The sequence below is a fragment of the Meriones unguiculatus genome, chromosome 9 (genome assembly GCF_030254825.1).
Source record: "Meriones unguiculatus strain TT.TT164.6M chromosome 9, Bangor_MerUng_6.1, whole genome shotgun sequence".
In the NCBI taxonomy this organism is placed as follows: Eukaryota; Metazoa; Chordata; class Mammalia; order Rodentia; family Muridae; genus Meriones; species Meriones unguiculatus.
Window position 1 is genome coordinate 51,157,936 of NC_083357.1, and position 19,654 is coordinate 51,177,589.

A 19,654-nucleotide genomic window follows, 5' to 3' on the forward strand; every position below is an offset into this window, starting at 1 on the left:
TCCACCCCTCCAAACCCCCCTCCCCCCAGATCCAACCCTTATGGTCACAAACGAGTGAGAGGGGCTGGCCGGGCACAAAGCTTAAGGAAACAGGAGTTACACATTCTCAGTGAGATCAGGGGAAGCGAGAAGCTTCTGCACTGCTACAAGCCACGAGGGGAGACGTTTGAGAGTGGTGGCCTGGGGAGTACTGGAGCTCAGTCACAGCAATGCTTTCGATCCCCGCCCCGGAAGCTGCTTATTTATTAAGGCAGAAGCAATTTTTTAACTATGTCCTGAGTGCCAGAGATTGGGCCAGGCACTGGGGCTGGTCAGGAGACTGAGACTCCTGTTCCTGAGGAGGCAGATGGAGACCCACACAGACATGCTCAGATAGTACAAAGTGCAGTTAAGTCTGACACAAGGAATTATGCACGGGGCAAAACGGAGGCTTGATCTGGATGAGAGGGGAGAGCCTCAGGGAGGACGTGAGAGAGAGGGGCCTGGGGGAGTTCCTGATTTAAGATCATATTTGTTAGGATGTACCAGAAATGGTTAGCATAAGCACTGTATTTTTTTCGTGTTGTAGAGACCTGTTAACTATGAGCTACTCTATGTTGAGATTTTTCGATTATTAAGGGTTTTCACGGGTGGAGCTGGAGAGGTGGATCAGCAGTTAAGGGCACTGCTTGCTCTTCCCAAGGACCTGGGTTCCATTCCCAGCACCCACAGGGCGGCTCACAACCGCGTGTAACCCCGGTTCTGGGGAATCTAATGCCCTCTTTTTGCCTCCATGGGCACTGCACGCATGTGGTGCACAGACATACAAACAAGCACAAAGCCCATACACATAAAATAAGGATAGAGGCTTTGAAAGAGTCACGTCCGCAGGAGGCCGGAGAAGGCTCAGTGCTTCAGAGCCCTTGTTGCTTTCAGGGAACCTGGATTTCCAGCACCGACAGGGTGGCTCACAGCCACCCGTAACCCCAGTTCCAGGAGGTCTGATGCCCTCATTTAGCCTCCACAGCTAACAGGCATGGTGCATACATGTAGGGAAAACATTCAGACATGTAAGTAAAGAAAAAGAGTATCTAAAGGAAGGCTGTGGAGATGGCTCAGCAGGAAAGGGCTGCTGCCACTAAATTTGGGGACATGAGTCTGATCCTGGGGACCCACATGGTAGGGGAGGCCTGACTCTCCCAAGTATCTTCTGACTGCCACCAGCATGCTGTGACACATCTGCTCATATACAGGTACACAGAATAAAATGCTAAAAGGGCACCCATCGGCTGGCACAGTGTTCAGTATGTTAGTGAGCGTACGTGTGAGCACAGGCACACACATGCACACAAGCTTCCCTGCTACACTGACTGGGGTCTTCTGATTCTAACACGATCCCCAGAGCTAGGAAACCGCTGTGTTCTCCCTGCCTCGGTAGTCTCTTTCACAGCCCAGACCCTGCACAGAACCCACCACTTGCCATTTTTTGTCAGTACCTCTGCCATTCCAGCATCTCCCCCTGGAGCCCCAGACTCATACCTGTGAGCTGTTCTTTAGGTTCTCCGACAGTGGCCAAACCCTGGGGGCTCACGAGATAAGGGTGAGGTGGGAGCGATGCATAGGGTGGATGGCAGAGACTAGAGGCAGACAGTGATTTTGTTTTTGTTTTTGTTTTATTATTCTATACAAGTGGGGAGAGAGCCCCTGGCCATAGAGAGGCAGAGATCTACCCTCCCTCCAGGGGAAGAGACAGCTTCTGCCCAAAGCTCTCTGTAGAGGCAGCTCGAGGCAGGTGTGGGGCCTCTGTGCCTCAGGCCGCTCCCTCCCTCCCAGTCCCCACTCCTGCTCCCCTATGCCTACTTAGCGGTGCTGCCCTGGAGGACAAGGGCTGGCAGGGATGGGAGAGCAGGGGTGGGTGGGGCCTGAGTCCTTATGAGGCACGTGTCGAGGAAGGCTGGGGAGGGTGTTCAGTAGCTGTCAGTCTGTTCCCGGTTCACTGGTTCCTGCTGGGGACAAATCCAGGGAACCCTGTTTCCTGGGCAAAGAGAGCCAGCCACCCAGTGTCGGGCCTTGAAGGGATGCCACGTTTGACCGATCAGTGGGAAGGGGACCTGTTGCCTCACCACAGGCCCCTGTGGGGTCAGGCGGTCGTCTTCTCTCCGGTTCCAGTTTGTCACAGGACTGTGCTCGCCTCGTTCTCTTGGGTTTCAGGGGGGCTGTTCGGCGGCCCAGATCAGAGGGTCCTGAAACGAGGCATGGCAAGCTTGGCACACAAGGGGTCTTACAAGCTGGGTGTTCCCCCAGGCTTGTTGCTTATCCCTGTTCTGAGGCCCGGAAGGGGCTCTGTTGTGGGGACCAAAGCCCCAGGGTCCTCCCACGTCCGGGCTCAGGGTAGACCTTGTACTTCCGGCTCCTCTTGGTCTTGCTGGGAGCCCAGTCTCAGCCTCGGCTTGTTGATGACTGGGGCAGCGCTGCTGCCACTCTCAGCCTCTTCCCTGCCTCCCGGCACCTGGGGGGCCCTGCGGCCCCTGGGCACAGCCACTGGCTTAGGGGGGCGTGGACCCATGGGGGGGTCCTGTAGCTGGCAGAGTGAGGAAGATATTGGGTCAGTTAGTCTGTGACTCCTCCAAAGGATCCTCTCCGTCCACCATTGACCTTCACCCAGCATTCCTAGGTCTTTTAGTATCTTTACCCCTTCAAAACACCCTCCCCATCCATCTTCTGGCCTTCACCTTGGCATTCCTAGGTGGCACCATCCTCTCTGGGAATAAGGCTCCCTCCTTTTCCTCTTCTCCATCCTGGGAAGCTGGGCTAGGGCTTTGGCAGCTGTGGTTGGGGGCACTCTCCTCAGCTGGGAGATAGCAGACAGGAGAAGCTACAGAAATGGCATTTGTTCAGAGCCCTCATGTTACTTTTCCCATGATGCCCAGCAAGGCCAAGACTTTGCCCCCATCAGAACTCATTTGCTCCGGCACCTCTGCTTTCCACATCTTCTTCCATTCTGACATGTCCTAGCCACTGGTTCCCAGGCTTGCCCTGAGGCCATCATCTGGGACTGGCAGGGCTCAGTCCTTTTCCTTCTGAGAGTCAGGATAAAAGACCTCCTGGCTCCACAGGCACAGCTGTCTAGTCAGGACCGCAGTGCCCCAGGGCCCTGCCAAGGCTGCAGCCTGGAACTTTTCAGCACTGCCTGCAAGTCTGATTTAGACAGTTGGGAGCCTTAAGGGGAGATGCCATATCGTGCTTGCCTGTGACTTTAAGCCACATGAGAACAAAGTGGAGTTCCTGTCAGGCGCTGTGTCTGTCTCTCAGTGCACTGCCTGGCTACTGTGGGTCAATAAAAGAGGGATGAAGACCTGTTTTGAGTGCTTCATCTGTTTTGTGCCAGGGACAGAAAATCAGTAAAGCTGCCCCCAACACTGGGTTGGCCTTAGAGGGCGGAGTAGAGTGCCCCCAATACTAGTAGCCTTGTGTGGGCACGCCAAACCTTACACTAGCATTACAGGAGATCTAGGGGAAAGGACAGAGAGGAACAGGATGGGACAATGGGGAGTAGGTACTGCCCAGACCAGACCTGCCAGCTCTCTCTTTCTTTCTCTCTCTCTCTCTCTGACAGGGTTTCTCTGTGTAGCCTTGGCTGTCCTGGACTCGATTTGTGAACAAGGCTGGCCTTGAACTCACAGAGATCCACCTGCCTCTGCCTCCCTGAGTGCTGGGATCACAGGCTTACAGGAGTGCACCACCTCGTCCAGCTCGCCTCCTCATCTCTTTCCTTCTTCTGGTCCTATGCCCTAGCCTAGGAATAGGAGTGGGAGAGGTTTCTGAGCCTCTGGGAAGATTTGGTCTGTGTTGATAGGGCCAGTTGCATATCCCAGGCCTTAGGGAACTTGAATTGACTCTGGGCTGTCTAGCTTTTCTTTAGTGGCTTCTTAGGTTGGCGGTGCTCTGAACCCAGAAGGAGGGAAACGGGACACCTCAGGTAAGTGCCTCTCTCTTTCAAACCAATCATCAAGGTGGAAAGTAAGTGACCTGCTTGAGGTCACAGGTGGCTGAGTGGGACTAAGGCTCAGAACTCTGACCTCCAGGGCAGAGCCAATGCTGCTTCTTTGGGGGTGCTTGTCTGAGAGCTGTGAGGACAGGGTGGTCCGCAGGGTGGCAGTGTTTGATGACACAGCCCACATTTGCTGGCAGCTGGCACGCTCCCTTTCTCAGCTAAGGTATGGAATGGTGCCTCATTTATAGAGGGCACCTCTGTAACAGCAGTGACCAGCGGCATCACCTGTCTTAGAGAATTCTTCAGACCATCTGCGGAGCATTTCTGGTGTCTGCTTAGCGCTGGGGAAGCTGCTTGTGCTGGGCAGAGCCTGGATTTGGATCGGGTTGTTTGTCTGTTTTGGATGTATCTTTGTGGGTATCTTGAGACTTGTTCACACTGTTGATTCCTCACTACCTCTCCTTGGTTGAACATTCCCCATTGCAAGGAGTCATGGCTTTCATCTCTTTGAGCTTTCGTTGCTTTTAGCCAGGAAAAGGGCTTTACATACCTATGTGCCATGTGGCCTCTGCTCGGCGCATAGCGCTGAAGGTTGGCTTGGAGCTTTGTGGGGGTGGGGGTGGCTTCCAGGCTCCAGGCCCTGGAGTTGGGGTGTGCAGGGGAGGAGATGGAAAGAAGAAGGGGAAAAGGGATGGGGAAATTAGGAGCTATTTAGGAGACAGGGGCTGAAGGAGTGAGTGTGGCCAGCCTCACCTGCATCATCCGAAGATCGTCGTTTCTGCCAGGCCTGGGTACTGTCCTCCTGGTCTGGGCCTGTGCCCTAAAAGGACAGCTGAGTCAGGTGAGAAAGGTCTTCTCTACATGGGGACTGCAGCTGACCAAGAGTTTCTGCCTCAGAGCCTCCTGTCAGTCACGGTTACTAGTTCCTAGATACTTAGTTAGACTTTGTTTCCAAAGAGGAACACGCACATCGCCCTGGGGGCGTAAGTTTCGCACCAATGGACACACCGCTATCTTAATAGTTATATGTTGTAGCAGAAAAGGAGTCTTACAAAATGCCTGTGATTTCACAGGTGATGATGATTAGGTCCAGATTAAATTTGAACAGGTTAACTGGTTTAAATAAACGTATGATGGAAATTTTAACTAGGTGCCCAGGCATGAGGTAAAAATCCATCATGAAGGCTGTTGACACAGCTACGAAAGTCTGGAAAACAGAGCACTAAAAGCAAGTGTTTTTATGACCCCCTTTTGACCCTTATTACAAGCTCTAATACAGAGGTCCTCAACCTTCCTAATGCTGTGGCCCTTTAATAGTTCCTCATGGTGTGGGGAGCCCCCGCCCCACCATAAAATTATTTTTGTTGCTACTTCATAGCTGCAATTTCGCTACTGTTACAAATCATAATGTAAATATCCGTGTTTTCCCCAATGGTCTTAGGTGAACACTGTGAAAGGGTCCGCTGACCTGCACGCTGAGAACCTCTGCTCTAATACAGAAGGGAACCAGCCCTGGATCCCATGTTACCAATGTGGATAGACACCTGCCTTGTCCATTGATCGTGAAGGATAAGGGAAATGGGGTGTTGGAAGGAACCCCCAGGCCCCCACATTTGTCACCCCAGGCCCCCCCTCACCTCTCGCTTTCCATCAAAGCTCCAACCTTTGGTTCTTCCCAAGCCAGGAAGGGCAGCACCGTGTGCCCTTGGTTGCTGTGCCGTGCCAGCGGCTGGGGCTCCCTCCCCTGCCTCCAGCCTCTCTGTGCCCTAGAACAAAGTCTCTTGTTAAAGGCACCAGAGACTTTCTAGGTAGCAGGGTTGTTGCGGGGAGGTCTGCTGCCTCAGGGAGACCCTAGCTCTGGGGGAAGCCCTGCCCAGACTCCAGGGGGAATCCTTCCAACATCTTCAGCCGGACACAGCACACAGCGTATTCTGGATCACTCTCAAGAAGAAAGGAATCTGAATGAGGATTGTTCTGCAGAGCTCCGAGTCTATCATTCTCCCATGAAGGCTGGGTTAGGGTCAGGGAGTGGTCAGTGTGTGGGCCAGGAGAAATGGGGACTGCAGCACCTCGGCCTCACTTACCATCTTCCTGCAGAAGGAAGACCCCCGGGCCCCTCCAAGTCCAGGAAGGAGGCTGCTCTCCTCCTCTGGGCTCCAGCAAGGAGATGAGTTATTGCCAAGGCTTGGGGGGTCTGGGCTGGGAGGGCTCTCCTGAGTTGGGGGTGGAGGTGGGGGTGGAGGGAGGAGGAGTCCAGCAGTGGGGGACCCCGGTCCCCTGTCCCCCTTGAAGCTCCGGGGCCGGCGGAAGTGGAACAGTCCTCTCCGCCTCTTCTTCTGGAGTGGAGGCAGTGGGGTCTCTGAGAGGCCTGGCCGCATGGTTCTCAGAGTCCGGGGGTAGCTGGGCAGAGTGCGGTGGGTTAGTGACAAAGCTGGTGCTGGAGCCTTCAGCGCGTACCAAGTCTCCCGCTCTCCTCCCTGGCCTGGCCTCCCTGTAGCTTGGCGCTCTAGCAGGGAATGCCTCCCATACTCTCTCTGTTGTAAACTGTCAGTGGCCTCTTGAACCCAAACTGACTCTGTTTTTCTAGATCTCCTCCCCTAATTCTCTCTTTTAGCTTCTCCAAATGACATGGCTTCTCTATGGTCCCTGGGGGATCTGCATGACAGTGACAGAGCAGGGTCTCCTGCTGCAAAAGGGCACTCCATCCAGGGCTGTCACGGCTGACCTGTCCCTAACCCCAGACTCCAGCCAGCAGGAAATGCTGGCTCCATCTATTCACAGGCTAGGGAGCTGGAAGATGGGTGGGTCAGGGTGGGAATGTGGGGAAATTTCCCGGAGAGAATGGCTAGGGCAGTGGTTCTCAACCTGTGGGTCGCAACCCCATTTCAAGAGGAACGATCTTTCCACAGGCTTCGCCTATCAGATAACCCGCACATCAAATATTTACTTTACGATTCATAACAGTGACAAACTTATAGTTATGAAATAGCAAGAAAATGGTTTTATGGCTGGGGGTCACCACGACGTGAGGAACTGCTTTCAAGGGTCTCAGCGTTAGGAAGGTTGAGACTCACTGGGTCAAGGGAGCCACTGTGGTTGGGGCGACTCCCCTGGGAACTGGAGGACAAAGGAGCCCTTGTGGAGCCTGTGGCCTGCTGGGGGGAGCGGGTGTCGTACCTGGAACTTTCATCCATGACCCTTCTGCTGAAGAAGTCCTCTAGCCCCTCGTCTAGGCGGGTGGCCATCCCATTCTCCTGCCGAGGCCCAGCTACTGGTACCTGCTGAGAGGAAAATCAGGTGCAGGAAGTCCCACCTCTTGTCCTCTCAGAGATTTCCAGGGCCTTCCCCTTTGGACTTGGCCCCGTGAACGTTTAGACTCCAATTTGACAGGACATTTCCTAAGCGTACAGGCTCTCAGCTTCATCTATCACCGTCCCTGGTAAGGGACGTCATCTGGCAAGGGAGATTTCTCTCTCTTCCCTCTTTTCTCCCTTCTTTCCCTCCTTTTCCTACCTTTCCCACCTTTTCTTTTTCAGATGGGAGGGATGTCTTACTGTGCCGTCCAGGCTGGCTGTGAATCTGGGAGCTCAAGTGACAGCTCCTGCCTCAGTCTCCTGAGTAACGGGGACTATTGGTTTACGCCATCACACACACCAAAGACAGATTGCTTATCAAGTATGTTTTGACTCTTGTCAGTCTGGGTCCTAAAGCTTGGAGCCCTGGCTCCGGCATTGCCGAGGAAAGCCGATTCTTTTGTGAGGCCTTTGGGACTTACACAGGGCCGACCAGGTCCTGGTGGGGTGGTCCTGGGAGGCCGAGGCCTCCCTTGTGTTTGATGCCTTAGTTTATAGCCATGAGTGGGTAGCTCAGATAGGCCTTCCCAGGAGCCGCTTGCTGTGGGCTGGTTGCCCCCAAGTCCTGAGAACCAGCCAGGGGGGATCCCCAGGCTCCCCAGTTGGCTTTCCATGTCCTGGGGGCTTCCACCTGTGGAGGCAGTAGCGTTACAAAGAGAGTCAGAATGGAGAGGCAGAGAAAAGAAAGGGGAGGGGAGCCTGGCAAAGGGTAGGATGTGGAGGACATCAGACCAGTGATTCTCAGCCTTCCTAATGCTGTGACTCATTAATACAGTTCCTCATGTTATGATCGCCCCCAGCCATAAAATTATTTTCATTGCTACCTCATAACTGTAATTTTGCTATTTTTACAAATCATAATGTAAATATCTGTGTTTCCAATGGTCTTAAGGGACCCCCATGAAAGGGCCATGGCCCACAGGTTGAGAACCACTGCTTTCCACTGAGACTCACTGATGAAGGCAGACACTGGCCGGATCTTTCGGCAGCGTTTCTGCTTTTTGATGGCCATAGTGTCCTGCAGAAATGGAGACAAAAAGTGGGCCAAGCCCTCATCTGGACTCTCACCGCTCCCCTCAGAGCCTTTCCTTTAGAGTCTACCCCGCCTCAGGTGGCTTGAGGACCTGGAATGAGGGAAGAGTGTGGTCTGGACCGGGGTGGAGGAGAGGCTGGGCGCAGTGAGATACAGTCTGAGAAGTGAGGGGTGACAGTCGTGCAGGTTGAGGGACAGGACTCAGGTGAAAGAGGGGATGGAAAGACTGGGGCTCACAATGTTGGTCCCAAGTTCATCATCTGTTTCTTCATGGTCATGGTTCCTGCCTCTGCCTCGGGAAGATGGATCCTGCCCCTGGCTTGCCCCTCCTGGTGGATCTGACAGCGTCCTTAGCTGGGTCAGGTGCCGGGCCTGAGGAAGGACAGGCATCAACGGGACCCTGAGGAACACGCTCACTTCCCTGACCCTGGAGGAAAGGGGCCTGGAGAGACAGCATGGCTCAGGACAGAGGGAAGGCCTGAATCCTTGTGGGTTCGGGATGTTTACCAGGCTCTTGTGGGAGTGGTACAGCTCCTGTAGGATCTCATCCACTATGGAGTTGGTCAAGTAGGTGACGACGGAGAGCTTCACCTCACTGTGGGTACAGGTGGGGCTGTTCAGCTGCTTAATGCCTGACCCCTGGGCCTCTACCCCGCCCATCCCCAGATGCCTCGGAATGGAGTTCTTGTTGGCAGCCCCTTGGGTCCAGTACACCATCTCTCTACACACGCATGTGCAGGGCCCAGACAGCAATCATTTCAGCTTAGGTGTATGTGGGCAAAGAGGAACTGAAGGAGGAGAAGGAACAAGGCAGCTCTGGGCCAGGAGCACCAGTGGCACGGATCTGGGTAAACTGGGTGCTGAGCGAGCCTTGAGCTGGCTGTTACACTGACTCCCCCTAGCTTTAGTGAGAGGTGATGCCTACACCCAAATGAAATGAAGGGGCCTCATGAAGACTAGGAAGAAGGGAACACATGCGTGCTCCTGATTTACACTTTCCTTTGCACTGTTTCTGATGAGGCGGCATTTTGCCTTCAGAAGGTAACTCCTGGTATATGTGCAGTGTATGGGAATGTACACCTATCTTTGGCCCACCCTGAACCCTTGTGCCTCACCTCAGCGCCCGGGTTTCTAGGGCAAAGACCAGTCAGACCCTAAATAGCATGGCCGCAATAGTTAAAGATTTATCCCTTATAATGGAAGGTTATCCATCCATTATTCATCGCTGACAGCTCCAAACTCCCTAAGTGCGCTGGGCCAGGTCCAGCCTCATCCCCCCCCCCCCCCCCCGTCCTCTGCCTCTCACTCCAGCTTGTTCTGGATGTCCTGTCCCGCCTGCTCCAGCAGCGCTCCTCGGATGAAGTTCCGGGGCACGGTGACACGCTCCGCCACGTTGCTCAGCATCTTGTTGTGCCCCTCTGCCACCCGCATGGCCACAGGGCATAATTCCTGCGTTAGGCTGACCATGGACTCGAGAATCACCTGAGGAGGAAGGAGGAGGCCAGAGTCCCAAGCGGGGAGAGATCAGGGCTAGCACCACAGTCAAGTCTTTAGCTCATCTACCGTGTGTGTGTGTGTGTGTGTGTGTGTGTGTGTGTGTGTGTATGTGTAGTGGTGTGGTGGAGGAACCTAAAAAGGTCACACAGCCATTAGTGCCAGAACCTTGGACACTCAGGGTTCTCTGCCTTGGTCAGTGACCTTCCACTCTACCATACTGACAGGGGAGAGTCAGCCCAAGGATCAGAATCTGGGGAAGGAAGGGGTTGCAGGTCGGGATCCCAGGCTTCAGCTAGCGCAAAGAAATAATTCTGAGGCCATGGGTGTTGCAGGCAGAGGGGAGTATGGGTGAGTCTCAGCTCTATTTCCTCCTCTGGCCTTCTCACTCTGACTTCTGCCTTAGTCAACGCCAGGCTCCCACCAATGGCCTCCTTCCTCTCCCAGAACTTGCCTGAAGCTCCTTGTCCACAGCTTTGGACACCTCACTGGCTACTGACTCCAGTCTCTGCCGCACAGGCCCGTCATTGGCCAGCACGTGGCCCAGCTCATAGAGGCTGGGAAAGAGCTGGGAAAGAAGGGGTTCTCTTCAGAGCTCAGAAGCAGGCCCCACCGGGTCCCCAGGCGAGGGGCCAGGTGAATGGAGAAGCGCTTAGAGACCCCTGCTCCGGAATGTGGGGCGGGGAGTCCTTGGCTTTGCAGACTGTCGGGAGGCGTGGGCTGTGGAGGAGGGCTCACCGCTCGGGAGTTCTTGGCGTCCTTGATGAGGTCCCTGGCGTAGAGCAGCTCGTCCTGTACAGGCTCCAGGGGACACAGCCGCAGGGCCCGCACCTCCTCCTGCACTCGTCCACACAGCCGCTGCAGCATCTGGAGCACAGCGGTGAGAGTGTCAGGGGTCCCAGGTCAGATCCTTCGGGCCATGCTGCCAGCACTTACAGAGGTGGCCGTGCTATCCCTTCATGGCCTGGTTTCTCTCCTTGGAATGCCCTCCCTGAATACCTAGTTAAGCCCCCGGGGTCCTCTGGACCCCTTGGCTGCCATTTGCCTGCATATATTTGGGGCCCAATATCAGCATATCTTTTAGCACCGTCCAGTTTGGGGCACCACACGATGCCCGTCCGTGTGCTTCCCACGTCACATATGTACCCTGCATGCCCCCTGTTCCTGGGAGGGAAATGTTTACTTGCTCGGCGCTGCTGGTCACCAGGCCCTGCTGCAGCCTGAAGGCTTGCTCCTGAGGGCATGTCTGGGAGTGGTTGTTCCTCACCAGGCACCACTGGATCTAGAGGTGATGGAAGGGTCAGGGCTGAGGGCGTGGGCTGCCTCCCTGTCCCTGCGCTGTCTCCACCCCGCTTAAAGCGCGACACCTCACCTTCTGCCACACGTCCTCTGTGCGCTCAGGGGCGCTGCGGTAGGCTTGAGAGATGTCGCTCACAGGGAAGGACATGAAGCGTAGGGTGTGGTTGCTGCGAAACAGTACTAGTGTTAGGTGGGGGGAGGTAAGGGGGAGCCCTGCCCCCAGGCCTCTTCTTGCTCCCTATTTCCCTATTCCATTGGTCAGGGAACTGGGAAGTCCCGAGGGTAGTTTAATCCTGGTCCTGGCACAGGGAGCCTGCATCCGGCCAGAGCTCTGGTCTACTCACCTCTCCAGGGCCCTTGCGATGTCCAGAAAGCCCAGGGCCGACGTATTGTTCCGATCCCACAGGATGGTTCTGGGGGAGGGCGACACCAGTTACCGCCGCTCTCTGGCTCCTCAGTAGGACCAGAGGTCTAACCTCTTTGTCCCCCTGCCCCCCATAATGAGGTTGACTCAGGTCCTGAAGGGGAAGGCAGAGAGGCCCAAAGGGAACAGGTGTGTGCATGCTAGCGGGTTGAAGGTGGAGGCGAGCGCCTCACCTGAGGGAAGAGTTTATCTGCAGTGCCTTCGACAGCATCTTGGCCCCGATGTCCTCCATGCCATTGCCGCTCAGATCCACCTTGGCCAGGCAGGTGTTGCTGCCTAAGGCGTTGATGAGGATGCTGGTTCGAAGCTTCAGCCTGGAGTCTGCCACGGACAGCGACTGCAGGGACTGAGCGGGCGTGTGGAGGTTGGGGTCCGTCTCTGCCACCACCCACCCGAAGGTCCCTCCTCGGCCCCGTCACTCACACAGTCCTCCTCCTGGATCAGCTGCACCAGCTTATGAAGGATCTCTTCCAGAGTCCTGTGAGGAGGGGGAGGAATCAGAATAGGAGGGAAGGGGACAGGGGCAGGCTACTATGGGGGAGAAGGTGGCTGGAGGTAATATAGGAGGAGTCATGGAGGACAGGAGCGGGGCCTGCGGGCACAGGGAGGGGCTCACTTGGCCTTGACATTGAAGTTCTTCCCCAGGAACAGGTGCTTGAGGGACTTGTTCTTGCCAAGTGCAGGCACCAGCGTCAGGAGGTCCGAGTCAAACCCTGTTGAGTAGATGAGGGAGTCCTGGCCTTGAAGCCCAGGCCAGCGGAAGTCTCCACAGGGCTTCACCCCTACACTCAAGCTGTGGTCCTACTCACCGTTGTCAGACAGGTCTAGGCTGCCCACGCAGGTGACAGCCCCCAGCTGCTCCTGCAAGGCCTGGGCTCCTGCAGAGCGGAGCTGCAGGGACAGGGACAGGGACAGGGTGAGAGGCCGCAACGGGTGGGTGGAGGAGGTAGAACGGGAGGATGGAGGAGGTAGGCGATGAGTACGTTTAATGCTGAGATAGCACGCCAGTCACTCAAGGACTTAAAGTCACACCGGGTCTTGGGTGTAAACCTCCCTACCCCAGGGTTTCCCCTCTCTCCCCAAAGCTGATGCTTTGAAGACAGCTTGTTCCTGCCCTCTTCTGGGCAAGCCTGGTATCTGTCACCCAAAGCTTTAGACACTAGAGTCTGAACTTGGATGGCCAACAGGCTAGAGAGCTTTTCTCTCTCTGCTCCCCACTGGTGTGCGTGCATGTGTGTGTGTGTGTGTGTGTGTGTGTGTGTAGTGGGGTGGCAGCATGGAGCTAAGTCTGGACCGTGGGGCACTGGTATGGCCGCTGGGAGATGGGAGCAGGAAATGGGGCTCACCTCACAGCTGCTAAGGTCCAGGTGCAGATCGCTGAGGTGGCTGTTGAAGGAGAGGCCCTGAAGAAGCGCCCTGTAATAGGAAAGCCAGGAGGCCCGCCTTTACCCCTCCTCACACCTCCACGGCTCCCCCGGGCATCCTCCAACTCTTCACCCACCCAACCTGAGGGCCTCCAGGGGCAGCCTTGTGGCTGACAGGTTGACATGGCTCAGGGTGTAGGCGCTGCTGAAGAACTGCTTGAAGGCTGGTGGGGCCTCCCGGCCCTTCCTGTGGAGACCCCAGGAGTCGGTGGGGGGGCTTGCTATGGACATGGATTCCTTATCCCACCCCACCCCACTGCCCCCACCTGTGGGAGCAGCTGTTTCGAGCCAGGTTGAGGTAGGTGAGGTGGGAGCAGCAGCCATGAAGTAGAGCGCCCAGAAGCTGTGGGGTGACACAGTGGGTCTGAAAAGATCTGGGAAGGGTGGGCCCCCTTTGTACCCCCGTCGCATTCCTGGCATTTCTCTCTCTGAGGCTCCACTGAGAATGCCCACTCAGCTTCTTAAAGCCCCGCTTAGCTCTTCCTTGGGAGGCAGGACAATGGAGCGAATCGGAGGCAGTATTTGTAAAATAGGGCCAAGGCTGGCTCCGAGGAGCATTTTCTTAAGTTAGGGGAAATGTTCTTTCCTGCTAGTGGACAGAGCCCTGTGCCAGGAATGGAGTGTGTGTGTGGGGGGCCTATTTTTAGGCAAAGCCAATATGATCTGAATATGACCTTGTGATCTGAGTAAAGTGCACACAGTACACTACGGATGGGCCTGAAGTCATCCTTGTAGCTTTGCCCATGTCTGTGCTCAGGGAAGGAGGGTGAGGTGGACGCTCCCCTCCCAGTGCTTTTTCAAACCTTTCTGTCTGGCTCCCTCCGTCACCAACCCCTCACCAAGTCAACGGCACAGTCAGTCCCTGAAAGGTCCAGGTGTACCAAGGCGTTGGGTTGGGCCAGGAAACTATAGAGGGCCTGAGGAAGACAGGGTAGAGGAAGGGAAAGGTGTGGTAGCCTCTCCCTACTCCTGGGAGCCGTGGGATAGTGGCTCCCTGGCCCGAGTCCCAAGCATGCTTTCGTAGGCGGTTGAGGCTACGTTTCATGGACTCACATTGGCCTCATCTGTGGCAAGCAGCCCAGGGTTCTTACTCAGGTCCAGGTATCGAAGGGAGCTGGCAAAGGCCGGGTTGGCCCCGAAGGTCTGGCCCAGTGCCTGCAGCCCTGAGCACAGCCAGGCACTGAGCTGGGTTGACCCCCATCTCCACCTCATCCTCTTAACACAAATGATCCCCCAACCTCCCGCGTGATTCTTGTCCCTCTCCCAGTCCCTGGGATGTTTGTGCGTGTGTGGGTACACCCGCAGGGCCTAATATCTCAGGCAGCCCTCAAGAAGGGTCAGAGGCCAGGAGTCCCGGCGTGAGTACCTCGAGGGGAAATGGCAGTCTTGGCCAGGCACAGTTTGGTGAGGCCGGTAGGGAAGCAGAGGAGCTGCTGGCTCAGGCTGAGGAAACCTGGGGAGTGGAGAGAGGATGTGGCCTGGTCAATGGCTGCTAGTGGGTGAGGTGGTGTAATCAGGCAGGGGCTGGAGTTGGGTGTAGGCCTGGGATCAAGGACGGAGGTGCTTGGGCGAGGGGCGATCCTCAGGCTCTGTTCAGACCTAGGTTGGGCTCTGGGCTGGGATAAGGGTCTGCATTGCAGTGGGGATAGGATTCAGGGCTAGGGCTCACCCTTGTCCTCGATGGGGTTGTGGGACAGAGTGAGCGCATGCAGCACACAGCTCCCGTTCTCCCCAAACACCCCGGCCAGCTTCTGGACAAAGTCCCTTCAGGGAAGGGGAGGAAGGATTTGTCCTGAGCTGAGCCCCAAGTCTCCAGCCCCTGGCTGCCCACCCCCATCTCCTATCTGCCTTTCTGGCTGTGGCTATAATGTTAGAGGTCCCCATGACAGAGGCGCAACTTGGAGTTGACCAAGGAGGTTTTTCACTCAGGATCTGAGGAAGGTGGGAGGTGGGGCTACATCCTGCATTTCCTGGGGGCATTCCACACCCCAGGAAGCCACGCTGAGGCAAAGCCCAGCTTTGGATTCTTAAGACTGGAGCAGCCCACCCTGCTTGGAAGTTGGCAGGGCATTCAGTACGTTCTGGGGAAAAGTAAGTTGCAGGGACATCAGGGGCTGAGATCAGAGCCCCCGGTTTGACCTCCAGCTTGCCGTGTGCCTGCCTAAAAACCAGCCTGCACTGTAAAGTGAGGAGCTAGATGACAGCCCGGGCCCTCGTGCCACGTGCTGATGTTCTAGGACTCAGACTACACAAAGAAGGAACAACTGCCCACAGAGGAGCCTGGCCTCACGTCTTAAGCCCAGCATTGTCCAGCACCAGCTCTTCGAGGCTCCCCGACTTGCTGAGGGTATGTAGCACCTGTTCTAGTACTTCTGAGCCCTGAGGACAGAGGGGTCCTGCAATCAAGAGCCAAGAAGAACACTACTCCGTCCCTCTTCCCCGAGTCCTTGTTCTTACCAGTCTCAAGTCTTTGCAGTAGAGTTTGGTGAACCACTGGTTGTAGGCCAGGGCTGCCACCATTAGGGCCAAGTCTCTGGGGACATCGGATAGGACAAGAAAGGATGAACTGGTAGCCAGGGGAAGGATGAAGAGACTAAGAACGGGACGGCTGGGCTGGGGAAAGCTAGGTGGGGGGATGGCAGTGGGGTAGATGGTTGAAGTTGCACGGGTAAGGAAAGCAGGGGCTGTGGGTAGGACCGGAAGTGGAACGGTGAGAAGAGCAAGGGTGAGGCTGGGAACTTGGGGGTTAAGCTTCTGCCCATCTGCTTACCGGCTCTCCAAGTGGCTAAAATCCAAAAGATTGAACTCTCGGTTGTCCTCAGCATGGTAGATGGTGTCCACATCCTTGGAAAGGCGGAAGTGGCTCACATCTGCTTCGGCCCCCTCCTCTGTCCCCTCTTGCTGGACCCCACCCATTCCCTGCCAAGTCCCTGCCCAACGCACCCATTGCACCTCCTCTCGGCAGTGTAGTCCATTGTAGTCACACAGGGCAGCATAGGTCTCGGAGAAGCCACCTGTAGGGCAGGAGACAGGCTGGCTCCGTGTTGTGAGGGGGATGGGAAACAGTCTTGGGCTTCAAGGTATGGTCAAGGTCATTGCTTGTGCTAGTGTCCTAGCTTCCTTCCATGCCATAAACCTCTTGAGATCCAGGAGCATGAAGTCCCCAGGGCACGCAAAAGCCCCTCAGGCAAAATCCACGTAGAGAGGGGCTGGGCAGGGTAGTCCCGACCCCACTCTCATGCCTGCCCCTGCTTACCACACACACTGTGAGTGGTAGATGTGGATGTTTCAGAGTTGGGAGATGTATCTCGGGGCCCCTCCGGGGTGTCTGCATTTCCACGCCGGATCAGACACCTGCAACAGGAACAAGCCGTCCCAGAGAGAGGCAGAGAGAGGCTCTCCGTTCTTCCTGTGTTAGGGTGTGTGCGCGTCTCCAGGGAAGAGCGGAGAGAGCACCCTTGTCCCAGGAGCCCACATCAACGGGAAGGAGGAGTCTGCCTGTGGTCTAATCCTGCGGGAGACCCCTTTTCTGCCACTCACCCAGGGCCAGGGCAGACCTTGGAGAGGGCAGAGCTCACGTGCCGGGTCACCTGGTCCACACTCTCAGCCGAAGGCAGCCGCATGCTCACCATGCCATGCTCAGTCTCCACCAGGATCTGAGGGGGAGGGAGCAGCAAGCCTCAGGTGCCCACTCCTTCTTCCCATTGGCCCAGCAGGGGCCGGAGCCCGGGTGCTCACCTGGTTCTGACTGAGTGTGTTGAAGGCACGGATCTCCAGGACATTGAACGAGCTTTCTACCTGGTGGGGAGTGGGTGGGGTGGGTGGTGGGTGGGAGGCTCAGCTCCTGGTAAGGGGCTGTCATTAGACTTGAAGGGAGCATGCCAGGCAACCCCTCCCCCCCTCAGCCCGACTTACCTTGGCTGGGACTTTAAGGGGAAAAAGGTGGAGGCGCCAAGAAGTCAGAGCCTGCAGAGTAGAACAGCTTAGCTCCTTGAGCTCTTGGGCCATGGTACCCTTGTCCTCTCTTATCTCATCAGCCCCAAAACACCCAAAACACCTCACTCCCGCCCCCCCCCGCCCAGGCTCCCGTGTTACTGTGGTTCTACCTTCAGCTCCTGTACATCAACCCAGGCTGCTTCTGCCCTCTCTCTGATTTTGTCGCCTCAGCACCAACCCAACTGTTTGTCTTGCCCACCTCCCTTCGGCTCAGCCGCCCTTGAATGTCCCCTCTCTTCCCCGAAGACCAACGCTCTCACCAGCACTCGGTCCTCAAACTTCTTGGGTTTTGTCTCCAGTTTCACACGATGCTGCTGGAGCACAGCCCCCTGGCTCAGGCACCTCCGGATGCTGTCTGCAGACGGGTAGGACCAGCTCAGAACCCCCCCCCTCTCCAGAGAGGGAGAGATGAAAGGAGAGAAAGAGAGGCGAATAGGTACTGGAGGTATGGGGCAGAGAGCTTCCTTTTCTGGTGACTTTGTTATTGGAGGAAAGTGGGGAGAAAACTGGCTGCTGGTGTCCCTGAGTCAGGGCACCGTTGCTGAATGACACTGTCTGTGGGAGCATGTGTCTTACACTCCTGAAGGTGTGAAGAATTTTTCCCACCCATGCACTACAGCGACCATCAACTCATACACAGTGAGTCAGTGTGTGTGTGTGTGTGTGTGTGTGTAGGGGGTGTTGGGGGTAGCGGGTGGGGATGTCTCTTGACTGTATCCTAGGTGGTCTGGGGTGTAAGAACCTGCTCTTTACTATGGCTGTAGGCCTGTCTGCTGATGATGCCAGGGAACCGGAGTATGGCATTAGTGGGGACAGAGAAGTGTGAATGAGTGTTGGCTTGCATATGAAAGGGGCACAGTGCCAGGCAATTCTTGTGTGGAGGGTGGGGTGAGAGAAAGATTTAATGTTTCAACGAGCCGGTACACATCTTCTGACAGAACCATCTAGTTACCCCACTGTGTGTGTGTGTGTGTGTGTGTGTGAATGAGGGATAGAGTGTGCATATATGCGGTGGGGGTGTAGTTGGTGTAGATGTGTGTACATACATTTCATGATTGTGCTTCTAAGTGCGTGTGTAGGCGCGAGAGAGCTCTAGAGTAGCAACGGGGCTCTGAGTATCCTTGAGCGTCCTGCTCTCTGCATGGGCTAGCCTGTGCTCCTGCCTTTGAGGATCAGGCTTGTGGCAGTGATGCGCGCGCGGGGAGGGGGGTGGTGGGTTAGGAGCTACGTCTGAGAATCACTGATCCAGAGAGGTCTTGAGATGTGGGTGGTGTGTCAGAAGAAGGGGGAAGGCTGGGACGGGGGCTGTGGGAAATGAGCCGCACAAACCCTGCTTTCGCTTTTAGCTTCAGCCCGGGGGTCCCTCTGCCCTGACTCCCTCCTGTGACCCACTGGCTTAGGCGCTGCCGGGTTCCTGGGGTCCTCTCCCGGGTCAGTTCCGGGGCGGGGCCGGGCGGAGGGAGGGTGCTGAGATGAGCAGCAGTCAGGACCAGGGGCAGCTCCCAATGCCTGGCCCCGCCCGGCGAGGCTAGGGGAAAGCTGGGACTCTCGGGAGGGAAGACTGGCTGCCTTGCGGAGGGCTGGGTCAGGAACGCTCAGAGTCAGCCCCCAGGAGCGCCAGGGAACTGGACCTGTCGCCGAAGAGCGGGACGGGCGGCTCCGGGACAGAGAGGTCCTGACGGGGTGAGGCGAGCGGGGCAGAGGAGGATGCTCCACGGAAAGCAAAGCTGGGACCCAGGCGCAGGGGAAGGGACTGCCTGAGAGCGAGGACGCGTGAGGGGGCGGGAGGTGCCGGGCTGGGGTGAACCGCAGAAAAGCACTGGGTCTGGATGCTCGCGGACCGGGCGTCCGGAGGCGAAGGCAACCTCGTACCTTGCAGCTCGCGGGTGAGCTCCACGCTGGCCTTGGCCATGGCGGCCGCCGCCGCCGCCGCCGCTGCTGCTGCTGCCGCTGCTGCAGAGGAGCCGCCGCCGCCGCCGCCGCCTCCCGGGAGGCACCGCACATGCTAGTCCCGGCTCCGGCAGGGCCCGGCGCTGAGCGCTGCAGTAGCGGCGGAGCCCGCTCCCGTCAGGGGCGGCTGCGCGAGCGCTCCTCCCCCCGGCTGCCGAGCGCCGGGGCTCCCGCCCCTCTCGGAGCGTTGGCCAACGGAGCATGCGCGCCGAGCTCCCGAGCCGCGTGAGACCCCGCGCGCGCTCGCGACCACCCCTCCCGCGGGCTGCCTCGTGAGGAGCCCGGAGCGCGGTGCCCGGCGTCCGAGCCGTCTCAGGGGCGGGGTGCAGCCTCTCCGCTTGCCGTGCCACCCACGCCTCGGCCGCCCGGCGCGGAATCCGCCGTTTCTTTGTGTGCGCGCCTCGGTACCCCTCCCCGGGGCATCCTCGTGCGGCCCCGCCCTCCCTCTCCTCCCCGCTCGGGAGCGGTCTGTCCGGCTCGTCCTTGCCGACCCTGGAGGGAACTCGGAATCCGGGGCGACGCTGCTAGAAGGCCCGTCCGAACGTGCGGGAGGGAGTTGGCTCTTCACTGCTCTCCGGTCTAGCCTCGGGGATCCCCGCGGCGTCCTTGGCACCATCCCTGGGAGTGTGAGGCTAAGAGTAGCACCTGGGAGTTCCCGAGCCACCTCCCCCCAAAGCTGGCAGGCAGCTCGGCAGGCGGACACCTCCA

The 19,654-nt window shown here is 57.1% G+C and overlaps 1 protein-coding gene across 11 annotated transcripts; it reads right to left on the minus strand.

Moving 5' to 3' along the window:
- Window positions 1-1,633: 1,633 nt before the first annotated feature.
- Carmil3 (capping protein regulator and myosin 1 linker 3) lies at window positions 1,634-19,006 on the minus strand. Of its 11 annotated transcripts, none has more exons than XM_021650315.2 (40): window positions 18,869-19,006; window positions 17,257-17,351; window positions 16,916-16,966; window positions 16,739-16,798; window positions 16,541-16,656; window positions 16,257-16,354; window positions 15,944-16,014; window positions 15,771-15,844; window positions 15,458-15,533; window positions 15,291-15,379; window positions 14,670-14,764; window positions 14,367-14,453; window positions 14,054-14,163; window positions 13,840-13,917; window positions 13,267-13,343; window positions 13,083-13,187; window positions 12,923-12,992; window positions 12,386-12,467; window positions 12,193-12,289; window positions 12,000-12,054; window positions 11,750-11,922; window positions 11,497-11,565; window positions 11,226-11,319; window positions 11,037-11,135; window positions 10,592-10,720; window positions 10,308-10,421; window positions 9,666-9,841; window positions 8,867-8,954; window positions 8,597-8,731; window positions 8,281-8,344; window positions 7,749-7,957; window positions 7,151-7,251; window positions 6,058-6,373; window positions 5,611-5,739; window positions 4,727-4,793; window positions 4,524-4,613; window positions 2,712-2,830; window positions 2,377-2,554; window positions 2,103-2,222; window positions 1,634-1,985 (listed from the first exon to the last, which is right to left on the minus strand). In XM_021650315.2, exons 1-40 carry the CDS (start codon window positions 18,906-18,908, stop codon window positions 1,957-1,959), a joined length of 4,125 nt encoding a protein of 1,374 aa, XP_021505990.1. In that variant the 5' UTR covers window positions 18,909-19,006; the 3' UTR covers window positions 1,634-1,956. The 11 variants fall into 11 exon arrangements, with proteins under 11 accessions (XP_021505990.1, XP_021505989.1, XP_060247162.1 ...); XM_021650314.2 differs by having other exon boundaries at window positions 1,634-1,982; window positions 2,377-2,560; XM_060391179.1 differs by having other exon boundaries at window positions 2,377-2,560.
- Between the last annotated feature and the right edge of the window lie 648 nt (window positions 19,007-19,654).